Source organism: Sphaerulina musiva (genome assembly GCF_000320565.1).
Source record: "Sphaerulina musiva SO2202 unplaced genomic scaffold SEPMUscaffold_5, whole genome shotgun sequence".
NCBI classification, from domain to species: domain Eukaryota; kingdom Fungi; phylum Ascomycota; class Dothideomycetes; order Mycosphaerellales; family Mycosphaerellaceae; genus Sphaerulina; species Sphaerulina musiva.
In genome coordinates this window covers 174,132-191,479 of record NW_016017387.1, presented here as the reverse complement: position 1 = coordinate 191,479, position 17,348 = coordinate 174,132, and the positions used below count along the sequence as shown (strand labels likewise).

Genomic DNA, 17,348 nt, shown 5'->3' with positions numbered 1-17,348 from the left:
TCTCAATGACACTCACAAATGCCTGCATGCCCTCCTTCTCTCGTGACAGACTTCCTACGAGCCAACATACTCCTTTTTTTCTTTTCTTTTTCTGTGGAACCTCGCTTAGAAAGTAAAAAGAAGAAAAAAGTATTTTTGCCCTGTATCAACGACCGAGAATGACCCCGAGAAACGACCGAAGGAGGACTGGAGGAGGATGTAATCGACGGGGGATATAATCAAAGGAAGATATAATCAAAGGAGGATAGACATCACCTAAAGAGAGAGAAGGTACATATAGAGTATGTGAAGATAGGATTGGAAGCCAAGATACGGTAGGTATACTATTGAATTGACGAAGCCTTGTGTTTGAGAAAAAAGTATATCTAAATATTTCGAGAAGTATGTACATGTAGGTAAGGTGCATATATATTTGTATACCCAATAGATATATCATCTACCTGACGACCTACCTTACCAGGTACCTTAACTTATTCCCCTTTTTAAATTTGAATAGCAACAGTCTTTTGCTTATCATTCATGTACCTGTTTGAGAAAATGGAGATATTTCAATAGCTGCTATAAACAGAAAGAAGAAGAAGAAGAAGAAGAAGAAGAAGAAGAAGAAGAAAAAGGTAAAGATCAAGAGGCTTGACGGTGACGACTCGCGTCGTAGCCTCCTTCTACAATGTATACCTACCTTAGGTTTGGTTTCTGTATCTGAGTGAATATTTGAACTCCAACATCATCAGAGCTGGCTCAACGGTAACATCGTCATCATCCTCATCCACTATCTCCTTCTTCTTCTTTTTCTTCTTTCTTGCAACTACATGGACACATCTCACTGCGTCGGGAAGCCTATTTGGGAATGACTAAAAGTAAGCAAGGGAGGTGTGTGAATTGGGGGAAAAGAAATCGAAAAGTTGAATGTCTGCCCAGGAACAACGCACAATCCAGGGGGTTACCCACATTCAGCAATAGTACTCACTAGTTCTGGAAGAACACCTCTCTCACGCTCCTTCAACCCTAATGCCCTCGTGGGGCACATGAGATGGGCTGAACCAGGGGCGTCGACAGCAATACTTCGGATGTGTACTGGATCGGAGTGCGGATATATGCCAAACGTACTACCACTGTGAGACTCGTACCTCGTTTCTATGTGGCCAGCCAGCCTTATACACAATCAGGGGTAACGTGGGATTGCAGCAGGATAACCGCTGGATGCCGTAGTTGACTTCTCTCGTCCATGGGACCAAGTATGTGGAAATCCGTGCTGCAAATTTGCATGCGGAAAAACGCTGTAATCCCCCATTGCATTACTGACGCACTGCACGTGCCAAGCTTTCTCGACAGCGGTGCTGCTATACGTCAGGGCGGGCCCTTTACTGTGAAGAGGCCGATTTCCCTACTATTTCCACCTCTCCAGCCGTCGCCTCGAGTAGCGCCGCTCTGGTTACGTCGCAGCATTCGTCATAACTCGGGAATTTTCGCATCTTTGTGGCCCCTCGCCCCGGTTACGGAGATGGAGTCTTACGAGATCCACAGATTCATCGCGTAGCACGGGAAGGGAGTAGGGTTGGCGGGAAGCCTGTAGACCTTGAGCTACTCCCATGTAGCACATCCCTGTGGGCTGTCGAGGGCGAAGGATATCCTGGTTGTGGAGGGATATCTCAGGGGATGGCGGGAACATGGATATGGGTGGTATATTGATGCAAGGCATGTCCATTGCGTGTGTTGTTCAGGACAAGGGAATCTCTGATCCTTGCAAGGCTCGCCGACTTTTGAGTTTGCATGGCATTGCTGTCCTTGCAGTTCGCGTTGACAGGAGTAGGGCCCCATACCTATCGTCCACTGCCTGCGTAAATGCCTGTTCAGGCAAACCACTTGGCTGTGAAGCCTGTGATGTGGGTGAGGATGCGGTGGGATGTCTTGTTGTTGGTGTCGAAACTACGCCCTAGGATGTGAACCACTTATGATGGCACAATTTCTGTTATGCGGCAAGTCGAGCCTGTGTCGGTGTGATAGCTTTCTTCTGACCCGAGTCAACATGATGGCACCAGCCCGTCGTTCGGACAGGCCTCTGAGGTTGGAGCTTCTACCTTTCGTGCACCCTTGTAGTCTGTAGCAATCGATTGGCGTTCGCGAAGCTTCCTCTTTCAGGTCGTTGGCGCAAGACCGTTAACAACCGCACTGTTCGGCTAGTCCTGTACTTTTGCTAAGGACGTAGCGGGAGCCCTACGATGACGGTGGGGCCAATATTTAGACTTCACGTCTTGACTTTCTGCATTAATTGGCCTATCACTCACGACACCCTTCTCAAATTGCAGGCCAGCTGTGTTGATGATTCGTGCCATTCCTGATACCGTATCGAGTATCTGTTGGCAGTTGCGTTTACTCATGTCTGCGCAAGGAGCCGAACGTAGGACGACGCCCAGTCTTGTATGCCATCCCACCATGCTGATTCTGGTGCTTTGCGGGTTCTAGCGTACAGGCCCTCCTAGTGAGTTCGAAACTTCGAAGAAGCCTGCGCTGTCGACACCGCACCACCTGTCGTACCCTGGTACCGACATGTGACGCGTTTCTCCCCTCTCGAACCCTTTGAGAATCTTCGTTAGAAGATTGAGAGAAGATAGGTGTCGCGAATCGCCTCCCCTCTCTCTCTCACACACACAATGGCACAGCCGCAACACCTGCTCCCAGAATCAACGAAAGATGGCGCGTTTCTCATTAAAGCATGAGCTGGCACACCGCTGCTATGAGAGGCTCTGGTTGGTTTGGTTGACTGTGTTGGCATCCGTCACCGATGCGGCACTTCTCCTATGCTGCTCAGGGAGCTGTCCCAGGATGCCCTGATCGCAACAGCTTGCCCCGGTGTGTACATAGTCACAAGGCTTCGAGAAGTCCAGGAGCCCTGCGATGGAAGAAGTTTGACGTGAGCGTCGTACCATTCCAGGTCGCATCCATCTCCCAGTCATTGTCGCGAGGCAGATCTTGCGGCTCGTCTTGCATACGCGCTATATCGCCAGCACCATGGTCTCGATACCTTCCAGAAGAGACTGGTGTAAAGTCTGATCATCTGGCCGAAGCAGGCCAAGTGGTACCTGTGGTCAGCGTTCGTCAGACCATGCCTGAGTTGGAGATCTGCAAAAGTAGAAATCCGGAGCCAGGACATCGCTCGAAGGTCGGCAGAGTAGCAGCAGGGTCCACAAGTCTGGAAGGTGAAGAGAAGGCCAATTTCGCCAGAGTCGATAGCTCCTCTTCTTGTGCATCCTACCAATATATTAAGACCGCTTCTTGTCCGAATAGCTTGATCATTATGGCTTGTCGACAATCAGAGAACATCAAGTCGTCTTCACATTCGTCTCGTCATCACCGGAAGATGCCAATGGATATGCTCGACGCGGCGATTACCTGGACACCAAAGACTGGCAAGGCTGATGACCCAGTCCAAGTCTCAGGACTTGGAATCCTACCAGCAGTCTCTATGGACAGTTCGAAGCACTCGATAGCCATGTCGGATTGCTGTCACCTCCGCGACTGGTGTGAGGTGCAGTACTACAACCAGACCATATCTGCAGTAGCTGGAAGCAGTCGAAGCAAGTGTCGCAAAGAAGATACGACAATGGTCATCAAATCCAAACCACATGGCTGCTGCGAAGTCGTGAAGAGCACATCGTGCCACAGGAGTGTTCTGGGCTGAAGAGAGGACAATGGTTGGCGACAGTCAACACTGGTGCACACCGATGGCACCTACCTCCAGCCGGTCCCAGCCAGAAGCAGGAGTGATGAGCTGAAAGACGTCCCGACATGCAGGTCATGATCTTCAGGTAGTGACCATTGCCACCATCTGAACGCCTGCTGGACGCGCACGGCATTGCTCCCGTACGCTACCACAGTGAGTTGTCTCTCGGTGCTGGCGCGGGCTATCGACGCAGACCCCGTTCACAGTATCGTTGCGCATTGGCTAACGAGCTGTAGCTGACCAGATGTATGAAGATGCACTGTCCGGAAATATGAAATGGCCAGCCTGGCAGCCGTGCCCACCCACTCGTTGGCACCCAGCGCTTGAAGCGGTTTCCAGCCAAAAGGCGTTGATAGCGGCCACGTCGGTGGGGAAGAAGTCAGCCTATTTCTCCTCGTGCCGCAATCATTGTTGGCAGACGCGAAAGAGGCTTGGTCGCTGAAAGCTGGCAGCGAAGTGACGGAGGTGTAGTGGAAGCTCGGCCGGCAGCGCAGACGTGAAGAAAAGTCATGGCGTAGAGATCGATGAAGGGATGGACCTGGCGCGGATGCTGTGCCGTTGCGTTCGGAAAGGCCGTTGGCGTGTTATGGGTGTGGGTGATGAGACTGTTAGACGTGGGATATTATTGTCGGTGGTTGGGAAAAGGTGGAGGCTGGAGAGAAGCAGAGCAACACGACGTCGTCACCTCTAGAACTAATTGCTCCTTCTCTCTCTCACACACTCGCTCTCACTTTCCTTCTCACACACACTCACACACACTCTCTCTCTCACTCTCTCACACACTCTCTCAACTGTATACATTCACACACCCACCCTTGCCGGCTGTCACTCGCTACATCTTCCACTCATAGCGCACTCTTCGCAACCGACCGACCATCTGCGGGCGGATCAACAACCCCAATTCCGAATTCGGCCCCAACATCACAACAACAACAACAACAACACCCACCCACAGGCACAGGAACAAATACCAAATCGGACAAGAGCAGGACAGAGCAGAGCGAAGCAAATCGGAGTCGAGCAGAGCAGATAAGCGCCGTGGTGTCGAGCCTTCGCGCGCTGCTTCTTCGTCCCGGGCGCAATGCCGGCCATTCCTTTCCCTCTCCCTTCTGCGCCCTCACTATCTACCAACACGCGCATCCTCGACTCGCGACAATTACGCCATGCCGCCTATACCTATGCGCGGAGTGTCATTCGAACTGCTCAACACGCCAAACGCGCTCTCCTGCCCCGACAGAGCCCCAATGGCGTGACAATCGCAATTCCCGCGCAGTACGAAGGCCTCAATTCCGGCCCAGCACCTGGAGCCGTCGCCGGTATCATACTGGGCAGCGTCGCCGGCTTCTTGCTGTTGATCTGGTTGCTATGGATTGCCAGCAGTGGCTCTGGATTTATTCGGGCGACTACCCTGCAAGAGGAGGATGTCATGGTCAGACGGCGCAGTCGTAGCAGGGCCACTCGACGCAGCCGGCGGACGGAAATGGTCAGCAGATCACCCCGGAGGGATAGGGTGGTGCGGCAGGAGCGAATCGTGCGAGACATTCCGCCTCCCAGAGAGACCAGTCGACTGCGCGAGACCATTATCGTGGACGAGGCTCCAATGCCCGAGCGTAGAGTGGAGGGTGATGATATCGTGGAGGTGATCGAGGAGCACTCGTCAATTGGCGTGCCTCCGCCGAGGAGGAAGAGCAGACGTGGGAGTCAAGGTGGTGGTTACAGGTCAGTGTACTCCTAGCACACCACGAGCTTTGAGCAGGCACCAAAACCATGACCTTCGACTCGCCGCAATGTCGTGCCATGCGACTGCCAGGAACAGTCTGGCACTCATGCGAGTCCACCCTCGATAATTGCGTCAACAGTTCCGCTTGCCGGAATAGTGGAAAAGAGAACGTTTACTTACAATCGCAACACAGGCGAGGAGAATTCTCCGATCTCTGAAGTCCAGCTGTAACAGTCTTATCATCATGGGACTTGGGAGATGGACAGGCAGATTGTGCATAATGTATGATATGGGCGTGTTTACAGCGAGATGTTGATCAAGGGCACACAGCATTAGAGATATTTACATGTGACTTTTGCGAATGGCGAGAAGAGGGAGAGAAGAGGAGGCAAGAGAAAGGGAAGAGAGGGAGGGAGAGAGAAAGAGAGAAAGACAGAGCAGAGAGAGAAAGAGGAGACGCAAGAAATATACCCCCCCTCGCGATGCGTTGTTTGGTCCGTTTAGCAGCACTGGGCATGCCCATAGTGTGCTGATCCAGAGAGAAAGACATTACCTACAGCTTCAATATTCTACATGATGTTTTATCCAAGCACTCTTGTGCCTTCCTACCTGAATCTTGACTGTCTCCAGCTCACTCTCACTCCGGCTCGTTCCTCTTTTGTTCTGCATGTCGTCCCTATTATCTGTCAGACGGACACACCTGCCATCAAATGCACAATGGCCTGTCTGCCTGGCATGACAGAAAAAAGGAGGAAGCACGGAACACTTCAAATATCTGCGTTACTCAACTACCTGTGAGGAGTCAGCTGGAGAACAAGGCTGCTTGCTTCCCAGCTAAGGTACCTTATACATGGATACATACCTCCACAATATGTAGGTACCTACTACCTCGGGTAGGTTATCGATATATGCTTACCTAGGTAAGATACATGTAGGTATCCGTGCGGATAGGTAGTTACCGTATACTCGAGATCCAGGCAATTAATATAATGATGTACATCATGCCTTAAGGTGTGTAGTACATGTACCTACCGAGGTAGTAGAGATATAAATGTGGCGATTTCTCGTAATTCAATCCTCAACATGCGTCAAGAGAGATATGTCTGTCTGTCTGTCTGTCTTTCTGGCTGGCTGTCTCTCTTGTCTCTGTCTGTCTCTCTGTTTCCCCTTTCCTTTCCTTTCCTTTCCTTTCCTTTCCTTTCGCCTTCAAGAAGACCCCATTCATTATACGTAGTACGTTGCATTACATCCAATCCCATCGAATTACCCTCTTCCGTGAACGAATAAAAGAAGTCAAGTAATAAAAAAAGGAAAAAAAAGAGAATCCTCCAGAAGATACGAAAGCGGACAAGACAAGATCGCTCCCATCACATACCAATAATCTCACCCACGGTCCTGGTCCAATTCTCCTCCTTGCCCATCTTATCGACCAAGCCCACAAGTCGTTCGAGTGCCCTCTCCGCCTCTGCGAAACTCATATGTTCTGCATCCCAACTGAAACTCAATGCCACACTCTTTTTATCATCGAGCAAGAAGCCCGTGATGGTCAATCCATTGTCCATCCTCGTCAGCATTTGCTGAAATTGGAGGCCCTTGGGATTCTGAGCGGTGGGAGCCGTGGGTAACCAATTGAAACTCTGTCTCCGGATCAAGGGCAGCAAGCTCTCCGCGTCAGCTTCCCTTTCCGCGAACGTGCGCGTGTCATCGGGAGACAAGGGGTCTCGTAAGCGGTCAACGATTCGGAAAAATGGAGTGTGAGCGTACGCCGAATTTTGCTCCTCGTCTTTGGTCACTTGTTGCATGAAAGACAGGAGGGATTTGGTGCGTCCGACGGGGATGCGATCGAGGACGTATTCAGTCGTGCAGCCAGAGACATCGAGAGGGTTGCCTGTGTAGGCCTCTCTTTCGAGGGCGCTGTAATCGGAGCTGAATGGCCAGGTACGGGCTGCGTTGATGGTGCCAAAGATAGCATCTTTGCCGCCCGTTTTGGAAATGTTGAGCATGGCAATGGCGGCTTTGACAAGCATGAAGACGGGCACATTGTGTTCTGCTTTGAGTCGTGTGATGTCGTTGATTCGAACCATGCTACGAATGCCTTTCTGAGCGCGAATTTTGTCAGATTGGGAGACGGAGCGCTCTCCTCGCCGGGCTTTGGTGCCATTCCATCTGGTCCAGTTGAGGTCGCTGCCTTTGAACCATTCTGCTGCTCGTTGTGGCGGCCAGAGAGAAGACTCGGGTGTGAGGGATATCCCCTGATGCTTTTCGGACCAGTACTTGATTCCATTGTCAGCTTCCAATCCATCGCGGTGGTCGAAAAAGGCAGTTGCGTAGTCCTTGAATTGCGCATGGGGTACCACCGTTCCTTGGTTGGTAAGCAAAGTCACGATATCTTCAAGCCAGAGCTTCGTCATGCTCATGTCGTTGACAGCATGGGAAACAACCAGGACCAGACCAGAAGTCCCATCGCTGCGCACTTTGGCAATGTGGAATTTGACAAGTGGCCCAGGCGCACTGGCATTATCATGCACAGGATGATCGAGCAAGAGATGGTTGAGATCTTCCTTGGTTTCGACTTCCCAGCCCGTAGTCATGGATGCTTGGAGCCACTCCTGTGTAGGCTCAACAGTAGCCAACAACATATCTTCGCCAAGAGGGAAAGCCATCGATCGCATCGTGGGATGGAACTCAAGTGACTTTTTGATGGCACGCTCCAGGCTCTCCACATCGACCGGTGCATTGTAGCTGAAGCGCAAGTTCCATGAACATGGCCGAGCACGATTGAGGAAGATGGCGTCCCAATCTGGCAGAGGCATGACATCTTCCACGTCAGCCCATTTCATGCCGTACGGAGCGAGGACACACTCTGCTGCGTAGACCGTCTCCCAGAACACATCCTCGCTTTCTCGACAGTGTGGCATGTCTTGTAGAGACGGAGGGCCAACACGCTTCGGTTGCATCGGCACCGCACTCTTAAGTGGCCTGGCAGCGATGAGATCAGCCTGATCCTGGATCGACTCGCAGTTCTTGAAATGCTCGACGGTAATGTCCCTACCCAGCTCCTTCTTGACTACGCTGGATAATTGCATCATCATCAGTGAGTCGGCAAATGCGTCAACTAGTGTCTCAGGAAGCAAGCCGTCTGTGCCGCTGATCATCTTCCAGATGTTGATGAGCTGATCAACAGTGGATCCGGACTTGTCAACACCCTTCTCTGCTTCCACTCTCAGGTATTCTCGCACTGTCTTAGCGAGCTCGACCTTTCTGATCTTCCCAGAAGCAGTGGTAGGCCAAGCACTCAGGCCGATGTCGCTTAGACGCAAAACGAGCTTTGGAGCAAACGCTGCGCCTAGGTCCACTTGCGTGTCGTTCTTCAGCTCAACCAAATTCGCCTGCTCGCCCTCACGCTCAACGATGACAGCGATGGGCACTTCACCAGCCATGTCATCAGGCGCACCGACGACTTGGACCTGAAACACGCCTGACTTCTTGCTCAGATAGTCTTCGATGCTAGCAGGCGAGATGTTCTCGCCTCCTCTAATGATCATGTCCTTGTACCTGCCAGTGATTCGAACAGCACCGTCTTGATCCATGATGGCTTGGTCACCGGTAATGATCCAGCTGGTGCCGTCTTCGTCCACGTAAAAGTCGGCAGACGAGACTCGAGGGTCCATGTAGCGAGGAATGACTTGGGGACCTCCGTTGTGCAGTTCGCCATATTCACCACGAGGGACAATGCCTCGAGTGCCAGGCTCACAGATCTTCACACACGTCGCTCGTACAGGACGTCCAGACATGACCTCGCCATCCCGGAGAACCGAGCCTTCGTCGACTGACCATGCCATAGTACCAGGTGACTCTGTCATACCATAGCTCGTGCTAGCAGGCACTTTCAGTGTCGATGCACAAGCCTCAATTAAGCTGGGAAGAACACCGGCACCGCTTATGTCAATGCTGACAAGCGTGCTGAGATCAGTCTGGGAGAACGCTGGATGCGCCAGAATAGCTTGTGCAGTGGTTGGTACCAAGCCCATGTGCGTCGCTTGAAACTGGTCGAAACATTCCAACGTAGCTTGTGCTTCGAAGGAATCCGAGGGGTAGATAACCATGCCACCACGCAGCCAGAAGCCCAGTGACCAGCCGATACCGTACGAATGAAATCCGGGAAGATGCTGGACGAATCTATGACCACTGCCGACCTTTTGAGCATCCATATAGCCCAGGGCTGCATTCAAGCATTGAAAGCTCGTCAATGCACAAGGCTTGGGCAATGAAGTCGTGCCGCTCGTGAAGAGAATGACAATGGTGTCGTTCGGTCCCACCACATCTGGAGTATGTGGTGGGGTCAGCTCACCAGACATAACCTCTGACAACAGACACCATTCCCGCTGTGTAGCGCCGATGGAGTTTGATAAAGTAATGCGGGAGCTGATAGATGCCATCAATTTCTCTGATAAACTGTGCTCGAGCTGGTTGGCAATGATGAGGTCTGCACTGACAAGGACCACCGGGCTGACCAGTTCCAGCATGTGATTAATCTCCTCAGTCCGAGTAGCTGTCTTGGGATTGATGGGCACAAAAGGGGAGTGCAGGTAAGCACATGCCCAGTAGAAGAGTGCCCATTCTGCCTGATTGTTGATGAGGACTGCCACAGGTCGCCTCTCGATAGGGGTGAGACTGTTCAATGCTGTCGCCAAGCGTCGCGCACCACGATCCAACTCTGCGAAAGTCCATTGAACATAGCTCTTGTCCGAATTCTGGCTGCCGACCCAGCGGAACGTGGATGGGTTTTGATGCTTTGCGATGAGAGCAGTTGCGTGTGGCCTGGCGCTGACGGTATCCTGAAAGAGCTGCAAGTGCGAGACGTTCTGGTCCTCGACGCGTGGACCGTACTCCAGCGATCGTCGTGGTGTTTCGGCCATTGTTGCTCAAGTGCGTGCTGAGTTCCACACAGCAACTGACCAGTCGCTTTTGGTCCAGAAGTGCAGGTTGAGCAGGAGGACAGACTACTATGTACCTTGCTGCTGCTCATGCCCGTTTTTCAGTCTCCGGCGCTCCGCACATTACACGTGCTTCGGGTGGGTGTTGGGAGGAAGGGCGGCCGCCCTGAATCCATGATGCAAGCTAACCCCCCCGATACCAACGGTTTGAACGGGATTGATAGTCGATACGCATCTAAACATATCGCAAGCGTAGTGGATACACACGCGACACGGCTAGGACGCACACGAAGCTTCGAAGGCGCTTCCTTTCGAAGCTCGCCGAGCACGCGTCACGAAATACCACCCTGCAAGCGTCCCATCGCGCTGCTCGGCAGCCATACCGTATGCGTCAGACCAGAGGCCAAAAAAGCCCATGTACAACATTCCCGACAATCCAGCAGCACGGGCTAGCCGCTAGAGCGCGGTGGCACGCCTGTTCTGGAATGTTCAGGGCCAGACACCGCACAAGATCTGCACCCATTTTTCTATCAGAAACCACTGCGACACGGCCAGCGACATCCGTTGGGTGTCGGGAAGCGACAGTGGAGCAAGCAGACCCTCTCCAGCAGGGCCTGCAAATGTATTGCCATCCGTGCGTGACCGGATCTATCGGGTTGTTGGCACTCTACAGCACTATTCTCTCGCCACTTTCGTGCGATAACTCCTGTTGCTCGCTTGGAAGCACACCTCATCCATGAGCCGGGGCCATTGGGCCTAGGCGTTTCGCTGCGAGCCTCGTCGCTGCTCGATGCAGGAGGCGGTCGGGTGCTGGGTGCAGGAAGGGGCGGAGTGTTGGCAGCTTGGAAGCCATGGCATGTGATTGTATGTCCTGTACAGTGGTTTATTAGCACGATGGTTAGTGGTTAGACGCTCGTCAGCCACCGTCTCAAGCGCCAGCAGTTTTAGAAGATGCAAGGCACACGTGTAGTGGCAGTAGTGTGGGTAGAATTTAGAAAGGGTCAGGCAAGCCCTGCGTCGGATCTGCGCCGTTGCCAAGCCGGCTCTCCCCGCGGTGCGAATCACTCTTTTGCCGGAGGATTGATTTGACGTTGATTGGAATCTTAAACGCACCTCATCAGGTCGTCGTTACACCCGTGGTACAGCAGCACAGCCAGGACGTCCAGATGGCATCGATGGTACCTCCTACCCCCTTCCCCTCCGCCCCCTCCCCTCCGCCCTCCTCTCCCCCCACGATCCGTCACCGCCTCAGTCCGCAAACCGGTGACACCACGGCGGCGTCCGTTTCGTCGACGACAGGGTTGAGAGCGGTGGGTCGCCAATAAATGCAGCACGGCGGGCCACTCTGCGGACGCTATCATCTATCATGCATCGCGTCTGCGCACTAGGAGACTTCGAGGGCGCGATGCTGCTAATTGTAGCGCCTGCCATGGCCCTTCTGCACGCGCTCGACTGGCACAGTACCATTCTGAGAAAACGATGAGCGACAAGCTGCAGGACGTCTTCCGCGTGAAGGAATCAGGAAGAGCGAATTATCTTCGTGCTCCCGCCCCCCGTTTACCCTATCCCCTACGTCTGCCTCTACAGCTCATCGTCGCCGTCGCCTTTGTTCGGATCCGCAACTGCCTATCTCGATCGTGCAAACCGCCATTCGTCTGCATCTTCCAATCTCCATTTTCGCACAGCACAGGGCCACCACTACGACACTACCATCCTTCGCGCACTCAGCGCCAGCTCACTTGCGCCAGCATCTGCGGTTGAGCAGCTGTCTGTCGGGACCACCTGACGCTCTTCCTCGGTCTCCTTGGCGTGTTGGGCGACCGTTGGATATTGCATTTGTGAAGATCTCAGGCGTCATCGATTCCCGAGTGAGCAACACTACAGCCAGCCTCCACGTCTGAAATGCGCTCATCGTGAGCAACACCGAATCCGACCGGAAGTGAGGCTTTGCATTCAGGAGACTATCGCAGGCAAGCGTCCATCACAACTTGGCTCTTCCGCCCTTGTCCTTGAAGTGTATACGCCTTGCATTCTACTGACACCCACCATGGCACACGCTCGTGACGACTCCCTTCATCGCCCGCTGCGGGAGTCGCCGCTGCACTCTCGAGCTCCATCAACAGCGTCGGACTGGAATGGGACGTTTGATCGGCCCACGACGTCGGATGCGAAGGGCTCTTATCGCGAGCTGGAATACGTTGACTCCAGTCGAGCCCCGGTATTTCCTGGTACTAACAGAACTTACGATGGAGCAATACCCGCACGATACGATTATGCAAGCTTGCAACCCAGTCCTGCACAGGAATCCTTCGGCCATGTTGATTCACCTACGCGACAAGCGTTTCTGCCGCAAGAAAGTAATCGACCAGCGTCACCAGGCTTCCATCCAGGATTTCCTCGACCAGAGACTCCCAGCTCGCCCTATGATCCGAGTCCGAAAACATGGCCAGGCTCGCCACTCAAAGTACCGATGAATAGCTCTCACGCAGACAGCAATAGTAGCCTCTCTCTGAAGTCCATTTACAACGAGTACTTCAGGACTATGCCTCGAGAAGATCGCATATCACCTCGCAAGGAAGGAGCTAGACCCCCAGGGCCTCCTGGTGGACCACCACCTGACGGAGGCACAACGGCATGGCTTCAGGTGTTGGGAGGATATTTCCTCTTCTTCAATACCTGGGGTCTCATCAACGCCTTTGGGGTGAGACGTTCAGCTTCTCCGCTTGACCACACTCGCTGACTTTTCTGTGCCATAGGTATTCCAAACATACTATAAAGGAACGCTTCTGCCGACAACGTCAAACTCCGCGATATCATGGATAGGCACGCTAACATCATTCTTCCTCTGCGCCTCGCCCATCACATGGGGACCTCTCTTCGACGTCGGTAATCCGCGTCTGCTGGTCCTCTTTGGCTCCTTTTCCGTCGTCTTCGGCTTGATGATGACCTCCCTCTGCGAGGAGTACTGGCAACTCATCCTAGCTCAGGGTGTCTGCTGTGGAATCGGTGGAGGCTGTCTTTTCATCACAGCCACTTCCATTCTCCCCAGCTACTTCTCCTCGAAACGTGCTCTGGTTATGGGAATCTCCGCCTCGGGTTCCTCCTTAGGCGGCGTAGTATACCCCATCATCTTCATCTATGTCCAACCAACCCATCTAGGTTTCGGCTGGGCAGTGCGCATCATCGGTTTCATAGCCCTGCTCACCCTCGCCATCCCTTGCATTGTCATCAAACCCCGCGTCCGTCCACCCGGACGGCGCAAAATATTCAACGCACAAATCCTCAAAGACGTACCCTTCCAAATCATGAACCTGGCCACCTTCTTCGGCTTCGTCGGGCAGTACATCCCTTACTTCTTCATTGAACAATATGCTGCCAAATACCACCTCGGCCTCGAATTCTGGATGCTCATCTTTCTCAACATCGGGTCCATTCCCGGTCGCATCCTCCCTGCCTACATTGGAGATAAATACTTTCACCCCTTGAAGGTTCTCGCCACCACAACCGCTTCCGCTACCATCCTCGCCTTCTGCTGGATCGGCATCCGCCACTCCACAGCGGGCTTGGTGGTGTGGTGTTTCCTGTACGGCTTCTTCTCGGGAGCGTTCGTTTCGTTGCAAGGTGCTGCGGTGGCTTCGATGACGCCTCCCCAGGAGATGGGCAGTATCGGGACGAGGTTTGGAATTAACATGTTTGCCGGTGCTCTGGGGATTTTGATTGGAAGTCCCGTTGGAGGAGCGATTTTCCCGAAGAGTTGGCCTGGTGCTCAGAGCTTTTGTGCGGCGAGTTTGACCTGTGCGACGCTTTGTGTGGTAGGGACGTGGGTTGCGTGGCAGGCGCAGGTGAAGAGGGAGAGGGGGAAGCAGGGTGGGGAGAAGATGATGGAGATGCGATAGGTTGGACCCTTTCCCCCTTTTTGCTTTCTTCCAGGTCCTTCTTCTGCCTCGCTCTGCTTCTTTTTTGCGCTTTTGGGTGTGTACAACATGGAACGTCAGGTATGACCACATATACTATAATGAGGAAGTAATATCATATAATACTACCTTATCTAGATACTAACTAGCTACTACTACTACTTACTATGCACCTTATCCTACCCAAGGTAGGTACCTAAGCAGCATGATGATCCTTCACAATGGCCCTCACCCTCTTCCTCTCATCCGCATCCAATTTCCACTCCATGCCCGTCTCCCGATCCAACAGCGGCCCATCCAACTGAGAAATCTCCTCCCACTCATCATCTTCCATATTCATCACCAACGTCATCTGCGTACATCGCGCAAAAGCATCTCGCAATTCATATTTGGCTCCTTGCACGGCAATGGCGACAATCGCGGCAATATCTCTCTCTAATCGAATAGCGCCTAGCTCATTGACGCGGCCGTAGTAGGACCAGATTCGTTTTTCCAATGTCCGAGCGAGATGGGCGATGGTGGCTGTGATGAGTTTGTCGTAGATTTGGGGCGTTGCGATGCGTTTGATGGGTAAAGTGAAGGCTTGCCAGCCGCGTTCGAAGCGTTGGGCGACGATGTCTTCGGAGGATGTAGAAGGGTCTTCGGCGGCTGTGGCTGCTGTTGTTGTTGTTGTCGTGGAGGTGGTGGAGGATGTTTCTTCGTCGTATTCGATGTTTTTGAAGGTTTCGGTGAATACGGGGCGCAGGCGAGGTCGCATTACTTGTTTGAGCATGACTTCGATGGCTTCGTTGACGAGGACTGCGGTCTTTTCGGCGAAATTCTTCTCCATGGCTCGTAGGGTTGCCTCAGCTACTTGATGTTCGTTGCCAAAGGGGAATGTGTCGATGAGGACTGATTCGTTGTTGCTGTTGTCTCGTGCAGCGGCAGAGGCTTCGCCGAGACATGTCCGGATGATCCTGCGGACGTAATCGGTGGCGACGTCCAGGTTGTTGATCAGAACGAGAAAGGACACGATGAGATTCTCAGGAGGGAGTGCGCCTTGTATGGCTGCTTTCGGATAGCTCTCGTCCCGCATCTTTCGCTGTTCCATGCCAAAGAAATCTGTAGCCAACACGCGACCCACCGATGGAACGACGTTCCGTACAATGTGGAGCTGTGAAGTCGAAAGTGTACGTTGCAGCACCTGGTTGACAATGTACATGATATCATCCACAGCGGAAGTGATGAAAGGCGGGCTGGACCCAAGCGGCTTGTTGGGGTTGAGAGTCAAGTCCGACGGAGGCTCATCAATCCGGAAAGACTTCTCCACGGACCTCCGAAAGAAGAAGGTCGCCATCGCATTGAATGGTTCGATGAGCAGTTCTGACACCTTCTTCTGCAATGTACTGTGCGTTAGGAAGGATGGCAGATGCAGGTCGTCGTCGAGATTGTGATCCTCTGCACTCGTTTTGCCGGCCAGGAAGCGAGTGTACAACGACCAGCGACTGAGCATAATGGCACTTTCGTTGAGCAGTGCGTCGATCTCCTTCATGTCGACACTATCATCCTCACTATTGCGACCAGAACCGGGTGCAGGAGATGCAGTCCTCGTGGGCAACGTGGACTTTTGCGCGGGCAGGAAACTCTGCACGAAGAAGTTGAAGGGGTAGCTCTTGATCTCAGTAAGTCTGCGATGCACTCGACGATCCTCCGACCAGCTATCTAGCACCAAGCCCCCTTGTCGATCGGCTTCTACTTGAATGCGTTGGATAACCTTGGTCATGCTGCCGGGTCCGTAGTGGCGTTCTACCAGCGGCTGATGGCCCTCCACAATCTGAGCAATGTGCTCGAACAACTTGGTCAAGGCGTGCGCGTAGAACATGCCATCTCGCGCACGAGTCGAGCTCATGTTACTCCTCGCTCGCGCGGCAATGCCGCCGCAGACATAACGCCCATATGCTTCTAAGCCCACATCACCACGACCAATGAGAGGGAATAGTTTGAAGAAGCGGGTGATTCGTGCTCCGTCTCCATCGCTTTCGGCCTTTTCGAATTCGCGTACAAACAGGCCCTTCAGGCTCTCTGCGGCATCGTTGAGAGTGACACGAGGGGGATCCGGCACTTCTGCAGTGGGCACAATCTCCTCTGCAAAGGCGCCATCAATGACAGAAGCTGGGATCTTGAAGGCTCGATGCAAGTAGTCTGCAGCAGTCTCCCAATCTTGAGGAGCACCCATGGAGCCATGTACGCCCAGCACACATGCTTTGAGCTCGGCCACCTGCTCCACGACTTCAAGGGTGGACTTCACGGCAGCCTGCTCCTGGTCGAGCTTTTTGACAGCACCTGATATTCGGTGGGCAGTCGAGGCAGCATTGGAGAGCATGCCATGACTGATGTTCCGCGTGGCGACTACTTGGGATCCCAGATGAGCACGCGCCAGGTCGAGCCGAGTGAGCTGGCGGTTCAGGTCCTTTTGGGAAGCGAGCAGGCTGTCCAGACGAGAAGTCACCGCGGCCTCTCTTTGCGATAGTTCTTGCAGGGCGGACCGGATTTCATGCACGGAGCTGGCATTGTAGACATTGACGTCGGCCCCAGGTGGAGGACTGTTTCCATTCGTGAGGAGTGGCATGCTAGACTGGCCAGTAGGAGACGGGAGGGAGTAGGTAGTGCGGTGGTGAGGGTCGCCCGAAGCAGATGGTCAAAGTGAAAGTCCAATCATGCTCGACGTTACCTGCAACCTGTATACCTATTGTATGGAGGTCTTGGCTGTGTTCGACGACGGTGTTGGCGTGCTCTGCCAAGACGCGTCTTTTAGCGCCATATCATGTGATCTAGAATCTGGCGCGTCCTCACACAACTGCGCCACAAATCAAGACTTGATCGGCTAGTCCTGCTTCTCATGAGGGTAGGAAGAGCTAGTTCGATTCTAGTATAGCCGGTGGGGCATCAACAGACCAGGTCCAGGATGTTAGACGGACTCTGTAAGTACCTGGTATCCACACTCAGTAAAGTTGAGTAAACATTGGACTCGTATGTTGTATCTATCCAACTACACTCTCCTTCCCTTCTTTTCCCCC

The 17,348-nt window shown here is 53.1% G+C and overlaps 7 protein-coding genes across 7 annotated transcripts; 4 read left to right on the top strand and 3 right to left on the bottom strand.

Annotated features, from left to right (window-relative positions):
* The first annotated feature begins 707 nt into the window (after positions 1-707).
* Positions 708-1,581, top strand: SEPMUDRAFT_125614 (uncharacterized protein). The gene is made up of 2 exons (XM_016902001.1): positions 708-837; positions 949-1,581. The coding sequence occupies exon 2, from the start codon at positions 1,238-1,240 to the stop codon at positions 1,535-1,537; it is 300 nt and encodes a 99-aa protein (XP_016760531.1). The 5' UTR covers positions 708-837; positions 949-1,237; the 3' UTR covers positions 1,538-1,581.
* Positions 1,582-1,888: 307 nt separating this feature from the next.
* Positions 1,889-2,444, bottom strand: SEPMUDRAFT_149096 (uncharacterized protein). The gene has a single exon (XM_016905337.1). The coding sequence runs from the start codon at positions 2,433-2,435 to the stop codon at positions 2,178-2,180; it is 258 nt and encodes an 85-aa protein (XP_016760530.1). The 5' UTR covers positions 2,436-2,444; the 3' UTR covers positions 1,889-2,177.
* Positions 2,445-2,782: 338 nt separating this feature from the next.
* On the top strand, positions 2,783-3,679 carry SEPMUDRAFT_117002 (uncharacterized protein; the record flags this gene model as incomplete). Its single annotated transcript, XM_016901299.1, has 1 exon — positions 2,783-3,679. The coding sequence occupies one exon, from the start codon at positions 2,783-2,785 to the stop codon at positions 3,677-3,679; it is 897 nt and encodes a 298-aa protein (XP_016760529.1).
* A 795-nt stretch (positions 3,680-4,474) lies between these two features.
* On the top strand, positions 4,475-6,023 carry SEPMUDRAFT_149095 (uncharacterized protein). Its single transcript, XM_016905336.1, has 2 exons — positions 4,475-5,440; positions 5,635-6,023. Exons 1-2 carry the CDS (start codon positions 4,803-4,805, stop codon positions 5,657-5,659), a joined length of 663 nt encoding a protein of 220 aa, XP_016760528.1. The 5' UTR covers positions 4,475-4,802; the 3' UTR covers positions 5,660-6,023.
* Positions 6,024-6,629: 606 nt separating this feature from the next.
* Positions 6,630-10,503, bottom strand: SEPMUDRAFT_149093 (acetyl-CoA synthetase-like protein). Its single transcript, XM_016905335.1, has one exon. It carries the CDS (start codon positions 10,358-10,360, stop codon positions 6,809-6,811), a length of 3,552 nt encoding a protein of 1,183 aa, XP_016760527.1. The 5' UTR covers positions 10,361-10,503; the 3' UTR covers positions 6,630-6,808.
* Positions 10,504-11,908: 1,405 nt separating this feature from the next.
* On the top strand, positions 11,909-14,493 carry SEPMUDRAFT_149092 (MFS general substrate transporter). The gene is made up of 2 exons (XM_016905334.1): positions 11,909-13,079; positions 13,135-14,493. Exons 1-2 carry the CDS (start codon positions 12,426-12,428, stop codon positions 14,272-14,274), a joined length of 1,794 nt encoding a protein of 597 aa, XP_016760526.1. The 5' UTR covers positions 11,909-12,425; the 3' UTR covers positions 14,275-14,493.
* On the bottom strand, positions 14,462-16,951 carry SEPMUDRAFT_149091 (golgi transport complex subunit Cog4). Its single transcript, XM_016905333.1, has one exon. It carries the CDS (start codon positions 16,898-16,900, stop codon positions 14,489-14,491), a length of 2,412 nt encoding a protein of 803 aa, XP_016760525.1. The 5' UTR covers positions 16,901-16,951; the 3' UTR covers positions 14,462-14,488.
* Positions 16,952-17,348: the final 397 nt, after the last annotated feature.

Bases quoted from the DNA above. Each gene is read 5' to 3' on its own strand.
- SEPMUDRAFT_125614 (XM_016902001.1), top strand. From the start codon at position 1,238: ATGTGGAAATCCGTGCTGCAAATTTGCATGCGGAAAAACGCTGTAATC.
- SEPMUDRAFT_149096 (XM_016905337.1), bottom strand. From the start codon at position 2,435: ATGGTGGGATGGCATACAAGACTGGGCGTCGTCCTACGTTCGGCTCCT.
- SEPMUDRAFT_149095 (XM_016905336.1), top strand. From the start codon at position 4,803: ATGCCGGCCATTCCTTTCCCTCTCCCTTCTGCGCCCTCACTATCTACC. The intron at 5,441-5,634 runs GTCAGTGTACTC...ATCGCAACACAG, and splicing joins AGTCAAGGTGGTGGTTACAG to GCGAGGAGAATTCTCCGATC.
- SEPMUDRAFT_149093 (XM_016905335.1), bottom strand. From the start codon at position 10,360: ATGGCCGAAACACCACGACGATCGCTGGAGTACGGTCCACGCGTCGAG.
- SEPMUDRAFT_149092 (XM_016905334.1), top strand. From the start codon at position 12,426: ATGGCACACGCTCGTGACGACTCCCTTCATCGCCCGCTGCGGGAGTCG. The intron at 13,080-13,134 runs GTGAGACGTTCA...TCTGTGCCATAG, and splicing joins GTCTCATCAACGCCTTTGGG to GTATTCCAAACATACTATAA.
- SEPMUDRAFT_149091 (XM_016905333.1), bottom strand. From the start codon at position 16,900: ATGCCACTCCTCACGAATGGAAACAGTCCTCCACCTGGGGCCGACGTC.